General features: G+C 44.4%; 1 protein-coding gene across 5 annotated transcripts in view; it reads right to left on the reverse strand.

The window, feature by feature from the left end:
* The window catches only part of PLEKHA2 (pleckstrin homology domain containing A2), a 71,375-nt gene that overhangs the window by 1,710 nt on the left and 52,677 nt on the right, over positions 1-16,988 (reverse strand). For all 5 annotated transcript variants that reach the window (XM_045459923.1, XM_045459914.1, XM_045459904.1 and 2 more), the window contains 6 exons: positions 13,955-14,095; positions 13,239-13,385; positions 12,847-12,915; positions 12,393-12,463; positions 8,659-8,722; positions 289-366 (listed from right to left, as the gene is read on the reverse strand). In XM_045459923.1, the coding sequence (XP_045315879.1) occupies positions 289-366; positions 8,659-8,722; positions 12,393-12,463; positions 12,847-12,915; positions 13,239-13,385; positions 13,955-14,095 (570 nt within the window). The remainder of the gene's footprint in view (positions 1-288; positions 367-8,658; positions 8,723-12,392; positions 12,464-12,846; positions 12,916-13,238; positions 13,386-13,954; positions 14,096-16,988) is intronic.

The raw sequence follows: 16,988 nt of genomic DNA on the forward strand, positions 1-16,988 counted from the left end.
TCACTCCAGATGTGTCATGTTCTGCCCGGCAGGGAGACGTGTAGAACACATCAGAGTCTCTGTTTCTTTACCCAACCCAACTTGCCGCTTTCAAACAACCAAAAAATAAAAATAAAAATGAAACTCTGTACTTAAATCAGTAGAAAGAGAAAACAAACAAGACAGCCTGGGGCTTCAGCTGCATCCAGAACAGGCTGCTTGCCTACATCACCAAATAAAACCTGACCACTCAAGCAGAATTCATCTCCAAGTTGACAGCGGCTGCGTACCAGAAAGGAAATGACTTACTCTGGGGTGGCATTTGAGGGCCTGGACAGCTGCCCTGATCTCCTTAATCCAGCTGTGCATGTCTTCTGGACTGTCCGCCTGCAAAACACCCATAGCACTTATGGAGAAATCTTTGGCACTGTGATTTCAGCTTTCAAGTCTGTGATTCAATTCTAAGTTTATGAAATTACACCATTAGAACTGGAAGGATCCCAGAGATCATCCAGTCCAGTGGCTTTCAGACTTTTGAGGACATTTTTTCCCTGCAAACTCTTATTTGACACCCCATAAATAAAACAGCTCAAAGTGGATCTGCTCTGCAGTGGGGCAGAGGCCGTCCCTGCTGAAGCCCCTCACCCCCACCCCCCCACCGCCCGGAGCACAAATGGCCTCCTACTTTACAGAAAAGGCAAATGGGGCCCAGAAAGCCAAAGTTCAACGTTTATGGCTGGTCTAGATTCCAGTTCTCCTGACTCCCAATGCAGTCCATCTTTCTACTACAGCTATCCAAACAGAATAATCCCATTTTCAACTCTAGTCCCACTAAAGCCAAATCCTCTGCATATCCTCCAACATTCATATTATCTCTAGGAACAGGGCTTCCCTCAGAATACAAATGACCCGGGTCTGTTGTGACTCCATCCAGGCCTGGAGAGTTGGCCTGGAGACTCAGGGCACTAAGCTTAACAACATGTAGGACACTGCTAAACCTTTAAAAGGCATATCCCCCAGAAATGCCCACCAACGCCAGAAGGGGGCAGCAGCGACTCTGTGACAAAAGGAAGGAAAATCAAAACACCAAGGAGCGGCAGGTGGAGCCCTCGGAATTCTCAGTGCCTTTCAGCTTTATAGGGGTTGAGTTCAAGTAAACCTAGCAGATGTTTGCTGAAGCCCTCAGTCTTACAGCATCAGGTGCCAAGCACAGAGATGGGACCAGACCAAATTCCTGACCTCCAGAAATTTCTATTCATTAATCTCTCTCTGCCCCCTGTGCCTTCCCCTAACAGTCCCACCATAAATCAGAAGCATGCATTTGTGTGCCTATGTACGGTATATGTATACACCACGCTCCAGCCTGCAAAACTCTCCACATACACCCCTCCCTTTCCGCAGCCCCCAAATGATTCTTTTACTTTGCACTGTATTTGGATAAAACACTAGTTTTTGGTTTTGTTTTTTGGTTTTGGGTTTTGTTGTTTTGTTTTTTGTTTTTTTTTAATCCTCATACTTGCATTCCTACCCCTTTCTGTCATCCCAAACAAACCCACATCGGTTAGGTGTGTGCAGAAGACACTTAGGAAAGAAACAGTGTCACATCCTGGCACGCTGCGTTAATCAGCTATAGCAGCAAGTGCTCAAGGTGAACACCCCTCTCAGGTGCTAGAGCTGCAAACTTACATGTATTCTCTCTCCACTGGGCTTTTCCCAGTTGTGTGACATCCTGATGGTTGGGTTTTCCGAGAAAAATCCATCACTAGTCCAAAAAGATAAACAGGACAAGGTGTCCAAGATCCTTCCAGAAGGTATTTTAGTAGCATCAGACCTAGCCTGTTCTGCAAGTAGAACTGCTGGGAAAATGTAATGAACTCATTTAGGTAAAGCAGTTTGAACAGTGTCGGATGCACAGAAAGGGCTTCTTAAGTATTAGTTATCGTTTTTATTATTATTACACATGGGACATGAATGAAGCCTCAAACTGCAATATTATAAATATGTTAACTGCCTTCTCCCTGAGATTTTTTTTTTTCTGTTTCCTCATACTCAAACTGCACATAATTCCTACCTAAGGATGAAATTGTCAGGATCAAAAGAGATAACCTATTTGGTTACTTTGAATAGAACGAGATGGAGGTAATTAAATTGTCCATTAAATAAAGAGACACACGATTTGGTAGGGGGCAATGTTAGAAGACTGGGAAAGAGAAAGATGGGACCTGAGGAGAGACAAACATCTCCCACATCATACAATAGGTCTGGCAAGATCCACACAACAACAGTTTCCAGGGCTACTGAGCTACTCTATCCCCTCCCACCACCCAAGCACAACACAGCACCCCCCAAGTCAAATGCTTCCCCACAAGCCACAGGCCACCTAACTGACTGTCCTTTAAAGCTCCACCAACGTATTTGTACATCTTCTCTAGGAACTTACCTCCATCTAGCAAGGAGCCACTGAATAAGAGAAAACTAGGGACCACCTGACTTACCATCTGGGAAGTCAGACACAAGAATCAAAATCCTATAAAACACATCTAGATTGTTTCCAATTCTCCTTTAGTATAAGTAATGCTGCTATTCACACCTTTGTGCACAAAGCTTTTTTCATTCTTATGATTCTAGGAAAATTACCAAAGACTTGCGTTCTTTTAAGGCTCTGGTTACATCTGGTCAGAGGGATTTCTGGCCAACAATATGGATTTCACTTACCACCAATATATTATTTTTTTACGTGCACCCTTGCTAGAATTAAATATTACAATTTTCAAGTCTTTGCTAATATGATGGGCAAAATTATTAAATCTCTTCCTGAAAACATTTAGAAATTCAGAGATGGAAATTATTTGCTAGTTATATTTTTCCCAATTCTCTAACTCCACATATGGACATTTTTCCATTAGATAACCTACAGAGTTAACCAGCCATGAGGAGAGTAATAATAAACATTAGTAAGCATTATTTTAATGTTTGACAAATGTCATTTAAAAATATTATTCCAATAGAAAAGCAGATATTGTGAGAAAAATTGAGAAGAAACAGACTTCCACTTTATTGAGATCACAATTATAATCTCTAAATTCCTCAAAACCTCAAAAACTGTGTGCAAACATATGGCGTATGTGTATGTCTACCTTTTATGGAAGGCTTGTGCTTACCTTTCATCAAAACCCCCCAAATACCTTAAAATACCACCTCAAAGGTAGCTTTGTGAACCAGGGGTAAAAAAACAGTGCTGAAGTCCACACACAGCATGGAGAATTGCAAGAAGCCTAAATTATGCTTAAAACTCAATAGAATAAAAAAGGAAGTACCATGTTCATACCTTCACCTCTTCCTGGCGTGCTTAAGTGTGTGCATTTGTTTTGGGCAATTGGTTCAAAAGAAAAAGTAGGGTTTCTGTCCTTGAGGGTAGTTTTGGAGGTGAGAGGAACAAAGGGTATTAAAAGCATGAGTCAGCATATCCTGATATTTATTGCAGTCCTACAAGCTTTTACTGAGTACCTACTATGAGCCCAGCCCTGTAACAGATGCCACGGTTTAAAGCAATGAATTCCACAGGTCATCAGTAATAGGTCTCCAGTCCCTACCAGGGTGGCTTCTCCTGCAGCTGCCCAACATTTGTCTGTTCCCAACCTCTGCACTTCCCCACCCTTCCCAACAGCTAATAATCCCTGCTTTCTCCCCAGGAACCAATCCCGTCTTTAGACACAGCCCTGCCAGTATGATTGCCTACAGAGTGCACTACATAGTTCAAGATGCTGTCATTCACCCTGTAGTCTAAATTAAAACAGTAAGTATCTATCTTACTTACTGTAAGAGCTCTATACCAACACTCTGCAATTCACATAGGAGCCATCTTATTACTACTCTTATCCTGACATAGCCCCCTAGTTCTGACGGCCTATACCAAGTTACCCAAACCAGTCTGCACTACATTTCTCATCTGGAGTAACTACATCCTCCTACCTAATACCCCTGACCTTCTATGAAAGGGAAATGGGGAAATGGTGACTGCTGCATGTCTCGTATTCCAAGGATTGAAATCTCATTTTGAACCCTTGCCCAGGACTGAGAACCTGCTGATAAGCTTGCTGACATCCCAAGCTTCGATACCTGATTACTGCCAGATCCTGGATCTTGGTCACCATGATCCATCACCCCAAGCTGATCTCCCCTAGTTGTCTATAGCCACACCTTCTACATCTTCGTGCTCTGCACCAAGCTGCTTTTAAACAACACAAGTGGGTGGGTCCTGCTCTAGCACCTGACTAGGTGACTCCTACTCAGTTCCATAATTCACCAGGTTGATGATCTCAAACAAATAGTTTGCCTTCAGACATTCTGTCTCCTCATCTCTAAAATGGAGATGGTCTCAGATACCACTGCGAATTCAGTGATGTGCTGCCTGTAAACTACTTAGCACTGTGCCTGTGACATCTAAGTGTCCAACACAGGGTAGCATTCTCAGGCACAAATTATATAGATGTGTGACTTGGAAGGCAAATGTGACAGAAGATAAATGACCAACACCTCAGCAGATGGCAGCCAGCCCCATTCTGTTGCCCAAGCCTCTGTCCCTGCCCAAGGAGTCTGCTCACCCTGCCTACAGCTGCCCTGGTCCAGCTTTCCTGGATAGTGAGGATATGTGGTTCTTTCAGGCAGGTTTACTGAACATCCCCTAGGAAGCAGGTCAGAATGCCACATAGGCATGGTGGGTAAAGCTGCTGGCACCAAACCGTAGGGGAAGCCATTATATTCTTTTACGTTTCTCATGAAACACAATTTTTAGGGGCACCTGGGTGGCGCAGTCGGTTAAGCGTCCGACTTCAGCCAGGTCACGATCTCGCGGTCAGTGAGTTCGAGCCCCGCGTCAGGCTCTGGGCTGATGGCTCAGAGCCTGGAGCCTGCTTCCGATTCTGTGTTTCCCTCTCTCTCTGACCCTGCCCCATTCATGCTCTGTCTCTCTCTGTCTCAAAAATAAATAAAAACATTTAAAAAAAAAAAAAAGAAACACAAATTTTACTTGGAACAAATGACTGACAAACTGTCAGACTTAGGTAAATGGTGGACACTTCCTCAAAAATGAATGAAATGAGTCCGTTCAGTCAGGGAAAATCATGAAAGCATTTTTTTTTTTTTTTTTTGCAATTTTGAGCTTCCAAACAAAATTAGAATTCCAAAAGCTTTCTGTACTTAAAGACTTTATTGGGTCACCTGGGTTGCTTAGTTGGTTAAGCATCTGACTTCAGCTCAGGTCATGATCTCAAAAGTTCATGGGTTTGAGCCCTGCATGGAGCTTGGCGCTAATGGTGTGGAGCCTGCTTGAGATTCTCTCTCTCCGCCCCTCCCCTGCTCAGGTGCACATGCTCTCCATCTCTCTCCCTGTCTTTCTCTCTGTCTCTGTCTCTCTCTCAAAAGAAAAAAGAAAAAGGAAAAAAGACTTGGTTGATGATGATCGTTGTGGTGCTATTAACAAATGTGATTTTTTTGATATTATATATAATAAAATGTGTCAACAATTAGAAGATCTGCATACCTCTGTGTGACCACTATCTTCCTAACGGCCAGCGCATGAAGTTACCAAATCATGCATTGGTAAAAAGGATCCATTCAAAGTATGAAACTGACCAGTGGATTTTAATGTAAAAGCATGGAAGTTTACCAATATTGATATTGGCTTCCAATTCCACACTGCACCTGAGCACTAAGAAACTACCATTTGTCAAGTTTTCATATAGAATCAAAGAAGACTATCCACAATTATCTGACAAAGCTATTAAAATAGTCCTTTTTTGCAAATACGTATCTGTGCAAGGCCAGATTTTCTTCATATTCTTCAACCAAAACAACATATGGCCACAGATAGAATGCAGAAGCAGATAGGAGAATGCTGTCTTCTTTTAAGCCAGCCATTAAAGAGATTTGCAAAAACATAAAAACAATGCTACTTTTGTTGCGTTTTTTGTTTTAGAAATATACCTATTTTTCATAAAATACTACTTGTGTTAACATAACTGAGTTTTTGGTTGCTATCTGAAAATAAATTAATACATATTTTTAATGACTTTTACTCTGTTCTCAATTTTCTACTCTCTCTGAGTTAAGTGCTGTAAACAGACTTGTTCATTCACTCATTTGTTTATTTCAGGGAGATGCTAGTATTCTTTTATCCTGGAAATGTGAGACTAGAAGGCAAACGGTGGTAAAAGTGATGAGAAGCTCTGGTAAATGTGCATACATTCATTCAGATGATGCAACCAATGTCTCTTAAACATTGTTCTTGTTGGGATTCACGTTTCCCAAATCACTCTCTCTAGTCCAAAGCTCTTACCGAGCATAATCGTTCACTTGACAAATACTTATTTAGTACCAACCATGTGTCAGGCACTGTCTACTGAAGGACCTTCATAACACGTCACCTTCAATATCCCACAGACACTGTCAACTCAGAACCCCCAACACTAGGCTTGCCTTCACACTCACCAGTACCTCCTCGCCTGGCTGTGGTCTAAGTGATTGCTGTTGTCTGACACCCTGAGGCCCAGGCCAAACACCCAGCGGTGTCCTTGCCTCCCCATCTCCCCTCAGCCCACATCAACCCACAACCAAGTCCCAGAAACAACTCTTCAATAGCTTTTAAGTTGTCCATTTTTCTCCATCCATCCTAGTTCAAGCTTCTTTCATCCGTCACCCAAATTACTACCACAGACACCAAACTTCTCTCTCTACCTCCTGTCTTACCTTTTCTTCATCTGTCTATACTGCCCTGGGCCTGGAAACTCACAGCCAGCACACCATTAATGTGGTCGGTTGAGGGATATCATCGCCACTTTACAGATGAGGAAAACAGGGTTTGAACGTTAGATCACTTGCCCAGGTGGCATTTTTAGAAGACAAACTTGATTGGGCCACTCCCTGGGTTCAACCTCAATGGGACCCAACCCTCAGGATAAAATACAAGCTCTCTAATAGGGGCTATAAGGCATGGGCCCTCCACACAGGCTTCCCAGCCCTCCCTGTGCCCTGTGCCCCTTTTATCTCCAGGCTTTTTCACACATGCTGTTCTCTCTGCCTAGGCCACTCTTCTCCCAACTGACTCAGTTTAGCTGTGCCTTCCTGCAAGAAACCTCCCCCAACTCCGAGATGGGGGAGATGCCCCTTTTATGAGTTCCCATGGCAACCACAACTCACTGTCATGGTAGCACTTACCACACCAGGTTTTTTTGTTCGTTTGCTTCCTTTTTTTTAATTCCCCTAGCCCCTTCAGTGAGGTCGTTCCAACCCTATAATGCATTTAAGCTCTTTTGTCACAGTCTATATGCCATGCTAGAATCACCCAACTGCCTAAGTGATTTTTTAAATTCACATATATTAAAGTTTACTCTTTACTTTTATTGCCTTCTATAAAGTTCTATTTCATATATCCACCATTACAGTATCATACAGAATAGTTTCACTGCCCCCCAAAACTCCCCTGTGTTCAACAACCCAACACTCCTTCCTCGACCCCATCACACTGTTTTAATTGCCTGTTTACTTGACTCTCTCTCTCTCTCCAGTTCACGATCTGTTCTATTTAACACAGTGTCGTCCCCAGTATGAAGCAAAATGCACGGCACTCTAAGGATACTCTACAAATACCTGTTAAATTCAAGAACTGGAAACTTTTCAAACCTACAATTTAAACCCTGTTCCTGAATGACAATGGAACCAGCTCTAACAACTCCAGCAATGCTATGCACAGCTCCCTTATGCTAGCTCTTCCCCAGTGACACATGCTTGGGTGAATGAATGGAGCCCACAGGTAGTTAAGGCTGCCAGCATGTCTGCTGGGCTCGGGCAGAATGACCAGCTCAGAAGGGTCAGGACTATGGAGCTGCTGCCCAAGAAATGGGGGAGGGGTGGCCCTGTGGAACAACAGATGGTACTTAGTGGGGAGTGACACTTGGAACAAAGAAAGAGCACTGGGAACCCTGAAAAGCCTTGGCTAGGGAGCCCCACATCTAAACCAACACATTGAGTGGCAGTCCGAATCCCAGAAACGCGGCATTATCACGATGCTGCATGGATCAAGGCATGCTCTGTAGATTACTAGGCCAGCTTGGGTAGGGACTTGGCATTGAAAGTCTAGGCCCTGCTCGGATATCTGCCTTTCTCGCTCCTATGATTTAAGAAAGAGCTGGGAGAACTCCAAAGCTGTGGGTGGAGGGAGAAGCTTCTGAGAGCTGAACTGTCAGAGCCCAAACAATGGCTTTCTCTGTGCAGCTGGGCTTTGCACCTGGTGCCTGCACAGGGCCCTCTGTGCTTCGGTTCTTCCGCACACAGCAATGTCCACACAGGCGGGGCTTATAAATACCCTCCAAAGGAGAAGTGAAACCACTGGCTAGTTCTCCTTTTCTCTGCTTAGTTGGCGCCCAGCAGCTGAGAGCAGCTGGTACAAACTCACATTCCCCAGTTCAGAGGCTCAACCTGTTCTTATTATTTTATGGTTGGGAAGCTTCTGGCAAACATCCTGTTTAGAATAAAATGGGACTCAGACTGACTATCAGGGGCTAAATTTACCACCTAGAAACTTCAAACAAAATAAAAGAGAAAGCAGAGGAAAGGGCAAGACCTATCACACACCATTCACAGAAAGAGAACACAAAAGTCTTCTCAGAGTGAGCCTTTTACCTGTATGTAGAAGGTCCTGGAGCTTGTTATGATTTCAAACAGGTTGTCCCTCATTAAGAGATCACTAGACAAAGAGAAAGCAAGTTACCAGGCATGCCTGCACACACACTGAGGACATGATTTATCCCAAGTAAAGGCTCCTGCGCCCTCTCCCATAGAAAGGGGGCTCCCAGGCCATTCTTCCTCCAGCCTCTGCCTCAAAAACCATGACAGGGTCTCCTCCAGCTTAACTTCCCACAGGTTCTCAGGAGGTCTCGCCATCCCCATGGAAATCCCCCCCACACACACACACACCCCACCACCAGTTCTAACAAGATAATGCTCCTTTCCCTCTAAAACCTCCTGCCTAAGATCCATCACATCCCATATGACCTATAGTTGTGGGGGGAAGGGGCAGTTAGGGGCCAAGATGTATAAAGTTCTTTGTACAAAGCACTGCTTTAAGTGCTTTGTTCAGGGTCAAGCAGATGAACATTTTATTGGTTTTATAAATATGTAAATGTAACTAATCAATTATTCATTTTACATATTTATTAATACATAAGATATTATTTATATATAAAGACATAGAGAGAGAGAATGGACCTGTAACATTTTATTAGTTTCAGGTACACAAGATAGTGATGCAGTATTTGTATATATTGTGAACTGATCACAAGAAGTCTAGTTGACATCAGTCACCACACATAGTTACAAGCTCTTTTTTTCTTGTGATGAGAACTTTTAAGGTCTACTCCCTCAGCAACTTACAAATATCCAATATAGCATTATTAATTATGGTTACCATACTGTACAGCACATTACTAGGACTTATTTATTTTATAAATGGAAGTTTGTGCCTTCTGATCCCCTTTACCCATTTTGCCCACCCCCCACCTCCCACCTCTGGCAACCACCAATCTGTTCTTTGAGTGTTTTTGAGTGTGTTATTTTATCCAATGTTTACAACAATCCAGTAAGGAACTTAAGACTTTCCCCACTTTGTGGATGAGGAAACCCAGCCTCAGAGAGGCTACGTGACTTGTCCATGGTGCCGAAGTTAGTAAACAGCAGAGCAAGGATTTGAACCCAGGTCTGACTTCAGAATCTATGCTTTTAAGTACTCCATTACCATTTGCCTCTCCTATGGGAACCAACTCTCACTTCCAAAGCCTTCCTCCCCACAAGCAGCAACCTCATCAGCTTCATTAAATTACTGCTCTGTGCCACCCTGTACTGGGTTGAGACGGGGAACCAATGAGATATGGAAGGAGAAACTAGACTACTTTAAGATACTTCAAACTCGGTATGAGTTTGGGAAGAATCCTGACTTCTACAAGGAAAAAGGGGAGATGTAAGTGGTGCCCAGTGACAAACCCTAAATCGGCCAAAATTATTTGCAGTGTTGAGCGCCTGTTGTGTGTATCCAGGTGCTGTGGGCAATACATAAGGAGTGAAAGATCTAATTTCTTCCCAATAAAAGAACCAAAAAAAAAAAAAAAAAAAAAGCAAAACTATACAATTAGATGTTAGACTGTGTGTTCTTACGCCAAGAGTGAGAATAATTCCAAAAAAGGACTGATTGCAGGCAGAGTTGGCTTCATGAATGAGGACTTGGAAGGACATGGCAGGCACTGAGCCAGTGACATGGGCACCCGGGCAAAGAAGGAGCAAGAGACTAAAGACCCACGTGGGAAGGGACAGCAAGACGGTGTCAGAAAGACCTGGGACCAAATCCTGACTCCACTTGGGGAAAAGATATTGTAGGAATATTTTAAATCTTTGTGGACCTTTGTACCCCAACTGTAAAAAGGATGAGAAGACCCCCCTTACCAGGCTGGTGACCACAAAGATCAATGTATAAAGTACATAAGGCATCTGCTACCATGCATGTCATATAGCGGTCACTTGAAACATTTCACTGGGGGCGCCTGGGTGGCGCAGTCGGTTAAGCGTCCGACTTCAGCCAGGTCACGATCTCGCGGTCCGTGAGTTCGAGCCCCGCGTCAGGCTCTGGGCTGATGGCTCAGAGCCTGGAGCCTGTTTCAGATTCTGTGTCTCCCTCTCTCTCTGCCCCTCCCCCGTTCATGCTCTGTCTCTCTCTGTCCCAAAAATAAATAAAAACGTTGGAAAAAAAAATTAAAAAAAAAAAAGATTAAAAAAAAAAAAAAAAAAAGAAACATTTCACTGACCATTATTACTTTCTGAATGGAGATAGCTCTTCTTACTGACTAAACTGTTTTCATTTTTTAAATTACTCACACACATACAGTACACTCATGTCATCAACTACTGAAGAGACGAAAGCAAAGCAAGGAGGAAATCCCCACCCTTGTCACATCTACTTCCCAAGCTACACGTTGCCTTTCAATTCAATTCAGTTCAATTCAATTTAATTCAAGTTAACAAATGTTTGTTGACTACGCAGATGCCCTAAAGCTTCTTAACTGGGTTTGGGGAGGCTGCACAATCTCATAGGCCTGGAACCTGCAGAGCCTTGGGGACTTCTTTCCCTAATGATCTGAAGCTCTCTTAATTCCTTCACTAAGGATTCAGTCTGACTGTGGCAGTGAGAGACTCAGGTGAAGTACAGAGCACTCTTAGGACTCAATGCCATCTGGGCTCGCTAAGCTGCCCAACATGCCCAGGTGGCTGTCGACCTACCTGTTTGCACGGGCCCCCTGTGAAGTCAGGAATCATCTCTCAGGATGCAGTCATGCCCAGTCTTTCCTAAACCCACCATCAACCTCTGGAGCCACACTTCTGGAACATCCATCACCAGCCACTTTTATGGAATACAAACTGTCACTGGGAACTTCCCTAATCTCTACTCTGCAAATATCATTTGCAAGACTCAGTACAGCTCCAGTTCAGTCCCTGCTTCCTTGGGGTCATGTGGCCTTTTGTTGCCAGGCAAGACCTTCCTATGCCATCATGTGATAACAGTCTGCCTGCTGCTAAGAGCCTCCCTGATGATGTTGGTCTGTAATAAACAGTCCATGGGATGGAGAGACGCAAACAGTCTCTAAAGACTGGAGCTTAAGGGGCAAAAGGAGGACTTTTAGATGTCCAGATGCCCTTGGGTTTCTACAGTTTAGTTCTAAGGGCATCTGTATCTATATTGACTACAGGAGAGCGCCTTTGCCTATGGGCCCCAGATCCCAAAGTCCTCCTATGCACCTTGGCACTCTTCCTAGTGGGAAGAGGAACACATTAAAAATACTCGCTCTTCCTCTACAAGGGAGTCACACAGAGATGCTGTTAATCACCTTTGTGTTAAGGAGATATCCAGGACTTTGTCAAAAAAGGGGAAAAGGCGTAAGAAGTTCAGGGAAGAAGCATTGGAATAAGCAGTGATCTGACCAGCAGTGCTGATAAGTGAGACCTCAGGACACTGTCCCTGCTCTGAGCCCTAAGCCTCCCATGCAATGAGCATCTAATTCTAACACTTGAGAAGCATCCCAACACCACTCTCTTCTTTTTCCCACATTCTTTCTTTTTCTACATCAAAAATTATTATTTAGACTCAGCCTGTCTCCTCAGGGGCCAGAGAAAAGCAGAGGGAAAAGATATGAGCTTGCCCAGTTTGGTCTCTTAGCTGCATTAGTTTGGACGCAGTAAGTGAGATGTCAGGCCCTGTCATGCTCATGGGAGAAAATTCTTAAATAGAGCTTCTGAAGGGTAGTAAATGAAGATTTAGGCAGGCAAATGGGGATTCCTATCAGAAAAAAAAAGAAGTAAGCAGAGATAATTACCCAGATTTGACCAGACACTCATGGGTCTTAAGAACATCCTTGAGAAATATAGTGCGCAGTGGTTCTCGGTCCTGGTGGAAAAAATAAGATAGGTAAATGAGACTATCCACATAATGCCACAACCCAGCCCAGCTGATGAACGTATCTCTCTGATCAGAGGTACACTGCAAACAAGGCAAAGTCTCAAAATAACTATCAAGAGAGGAAAAAGTTCTAAGAAGATATTCTGTGGCTCTGACCACAGAGCAGCTCACTGCGTTGAGGGAGGGAGAAAGTGAAGGCCACGTTACTATTGACATAAAGATGTACACATGGGATGGATGCTCATAAGACAGAGGCACCCCACAGGCCTGTGTGTGTGCCCACATCTCTACTCATGCACACACATGTCAGTGTCACCTGTGTGCCTCTTGCTTCCATGGCCTGTCAGAAGGGCCCCAGAATGACTACAAACCTGTTCACACTTGAAGTAGCAGAGAGTAAAGTCATCAAGTGCAAAGAAGCGACGTTTCCAGCTCTTCCGCTGAAATAAAAAGCAAGAGAAGGACATTAAGAAGAGGTCCCAGCATTCCAGAGGGTGTTCCAGTTCTAAGCTCCTGGGTACCCAGCCCAATGGAAGCTGGGCTCCCACATTCAGTGGAAGAGACAGGGTCAGCAGAGGGGGAGACTTCTTCCTATTAGAGGCAGAGCCTCAGGCAAGCAGGGGTGAGTATTTAGTCCCAAACCTTTCACCGGTTTGGGAGGTGGGCAGCTCCTCCTTACAGCCAGCTGTCCCCTGTGCACTGCCCACAACCACCGTTCCCAGGAGTCACCAGGACTCACTCTGGCCCCAGCGCTGACACTCACCACATTCCCTTGCTTCACGCAGTAGCCACTCTTAATGAAGTGGGGCCCAGAAGGAACATGGCTGCCTGTCGTGGGGATGTAACTCTGAGACCTTCGAAGGATGGCGTGGGACCCGGGTTCACTCCCTTCCTGCCCATCCCCACCGTTCTACAAGGAAACAGTGTCAGGATTAGCACCTCCCCTTGCTCCTCACACGGCAAACCCCATGCCTCACCCAGCTCTCTCGGGGAAGCCTCTCTTGCCTCTTTACCCATGATAGCAATCAAAGAAGAAATAACAAGAAAGTAAACATTCATTTTGCTCCCATCAGGCACTGTACTGGGTCCTGTCAGAGAACAAGGCTCGCGAAGTTGGGCAGACCCAGGAAAAAGGTAAGGACAGAGAAGGCAAACCAGAAGAGGGGAGAAACACCCTATGGGAGGAGGGACAGCAGGCTTGTTTTGCCCCTGTGATTTACAAGTGCTAGTCTCCCATGTATGGTGCAGGACCATACCGGCCAAAATGCCTCAAGATATGGTGGCCCTGATTTCTGTACTGCTACTATTCACACCCACCCCTGTCCTGGGTTTTCTTGGCCACCCCATCTTTCCTGGTTCCCCCACCCACAACTACCTTTCCTCAGTGCAGCCCACCTCTATGTACATCACTGGCACACTATGGAAACCCCCATACCCCTGCCCCCTCCCGCCCCCACCAAAAGCCCCAGGTCCCAGCACCTGGTTGATGGGCGTGTGTACCACCACCCCTCCGATGATCTCGGTCTTGTAGGCCACCTGCGGCTTCTTCTCTAGGGCTGGAGGAGCTGCTAGGCTTTTCAGAACCTCGGTAGTCAGGGGCAGGCTCCCAACTTTGGGCACCTGGCAAGAAAGACAGCTTAGGAAAAGTGGGGAGGCGAAAGAGGATTAGGGAAGAGGTAAGAAAAGCTAACGTACCAAATTGTAGTAAGGGCTCTTCCTCAGCCCTTCCATCGACACATTCCTGAATACGAGGAACTCTGCCAGCAGACCCCTATACGCACATGCACACACACACACACACACAATTACCGAGCACCCACTGTGAGCCGGCCCTTCCCTGACTACAGACCAACCATAAGACAGCAAACAGACATACATGCCCCACCCTAATAGCACAGACATTCCAACAATAGAGACTGACCAAAAAATGCACAGCCAAACAATAAGAATAATTATAAATTGTGGGGAGTGCCATAAAAAAAAAATAAACAGGAGCTGAGATACAGAGGTGCAGGGGAACTATTTGAAACGGAATGGTGAGCGGAGGTATCCAGAAGACAAGAGATGCTGGAACAGTAACCCAAAGATGAACAGGAACCAGGAATGTAAGGAGGAGAAAGCATGCTAGGCAGGGGAACAGGTAACATACATGTGGGATACAGAATAGAATTAGGGGACCATGAGCTTTGGAGCCCAAGGACCCGGGCTACCTACTCCTGACCTGTCACTGACTAACTAAGTGACCTTTGGCACTGAACCTCTCTCTAGGCCAAAACTGGTCCATGTAGAAAAGAAAAAGGGTAATAATATTTATATCGTAGTCACTGTACTTATCAAATGACACAGTATATATATTTTTAAATTTTTCAAAAATAAAAAATATACAAGTACAGTTGACCTTTGAACAACACAGGGGGTTAAGAGCACTGACTCCCACACAGTAAAAACTTCATGTATAACTTATAACTCTGAAAACTCAACTACTAATAGCCTACTGTTGACCGGAAGCCTTACTGATAACAGACATCATCAGTTAACACAGATTTTGTATGTTCTATGTATTATATACTGCATTCTTACAATAAAGCTAGACAAAATAAAATATTATTAAGAAAATCATAAGGAAAATACATTCACAGTTGTACTGCAAAAAAACCCTGCATATAGGTAGTTCAAACCTATGTTGTTCAGGGGTCAAGAATATTACAAAATATTTTAATTAACATTTCACAAATGGTACTCACATTTACAAACACAGCCCTTTTGAACAGTTATCTTTTTTTCTCTCTTGGAAGAATTAGGGCACCACGGACAATCACATAATCACAGAATTTTTATGGCTCTTTTGACACCACAGGCCACAGGCTGCAAACTGGTGGCCTGAAGGCAGATTCTGGCCAAACTATGTGTTGTTGGTCCTATGTAGTGTGTTTTTCAATCCACATTTCCAATGTGGAATATTTTACCTAAAAATCCAGACTTCCAGCTAAGCAGCATTTCTCTCTTAAGATGGAGAACACTCTTCAGTTTGCCACTGTCCCTATCATGCTCCCCAACACTGAGGCTACAAGCCAGGTGCTGTTTATCCTCATTTATGTTGTTGTTTTTCTTCCTCCTTGCTCATTTCACTCATTCATACTGGAAATTCCAACAACATCTTTCATTTTGTAAGAAAATAAGAGAGGCCCAGGCCAGTCAAGTCAATCGCCCAAAGCCGTGGTCAATAACTGAACAGAGACTAGATCCTAAATCCCTACCAGGGCGCAATTTCCACAGCATCACAAAGCCCGTCCTTCACAAGTCTCACACCCTATGCGGATCTAGACACAAGTAAAGCTAACATCTTCCATTTCTATGGCCTTGGGAATCAGAAGGACCTAAGAATCCAGACTTTTCAAGAGCTCATAGCTCAGGGCTCTTTGAGAACTCTGCCAAGGATGAGACCAAAGACTACTCCATTCCATGTCTATTCAAAGGGTTAAGACCACTGTGATTACGCTGGAGCTCCAGAAAGAAGATGAGACCCCTGGCCTGTGCATTCCATTTACATAGACAAAGGTGACCTCCACCCACCAGCTCTCCATATGGAGCCAGAAATCTACCTTCTCTCCCTTTCAGCTGTCTGAACTGCAGTTCCCACCTCAGTGGGTCCCATTCAGGGCCACACAATGTGTCAAACTCTGCTGCATGGTCTCTACCTCAAGCAATCTGCTGCATGGTCTCTACCTCAAGCAATGCCTATGAAGTAGGCATTATTTTTTCCATGTTATAGAAGAGATCAATGAAAGCTCATTCAAAGGAAGTAAATTCCCTGCCTGACTCTCCATTGCTAAATGCCCCACTACCTACCTATGCCACCTTTTCTTCCCTGAGCTTTGCTATAATGTGATGGGACCCCTTTAGGGATGTTGATTATGGCTGGGATGTTTAGTGATATCATCATCATGGAACAAAAGAAGCTCCCCTCAAGTGACCTAAATGAATTCTAGCAAAGAAGGAGGGATGTAGCCTTTTAGACTTCCCAGTGGCCAGCAAAGGACTCATAGAAGCTTAGCTGTTGTACTGCCTCTCAGAATCTTGTCATCATGGGCTGCATCTGACCATCTACACAGAGCCTTTCCAAAGCCTCCAGCTTGTGGAGGACAAACCCACAGTAACTGCCCAGAGCTTGAAAACAAGGTCATTCTTTTGGTTGGTCCATATCCCCAGAGGCCTAATTAAAGGTGTGCCCTCCTCCATCTCCCTGTGGAGTATTCTCTGACGGGGGATATCCTTATGAATCTCATTTGCAATGTGAAATGAAAATTACAGGGACATGGGGCACCTGGCTCAGTTGCTGGAGCATATGACTCTTGATCCCGGGGTTACAAATTCAAGCCCCATGGTGGGTGTAGAGGTTACTTAACAACAAGAAAAGAAAGAAAAGAAAGAAAGAAGGAAGGAAGGAAGGAAGGAAGGAGAGAAAGAAAGAAAGAAAGAAAGAAAGAAAGAAAGAAAGAAAGAAAAGAAAGAA

This window comes from Leopardus geoffroyi, chromosome B1 (assembly GCF_018350155.1).
Source record: "Leopardus geoffroyi isolate Oge1 chromosome B1, O.geoffroyi_Oge1_pat1.0, whole genome shotgun sequence".
Classification (NCBI taxonomy): Eukaryota; Metazoa; Chordata; class Mammalia; order Carnivora; family Felidae; genus Leopardus; species Leopardus geoffroyi.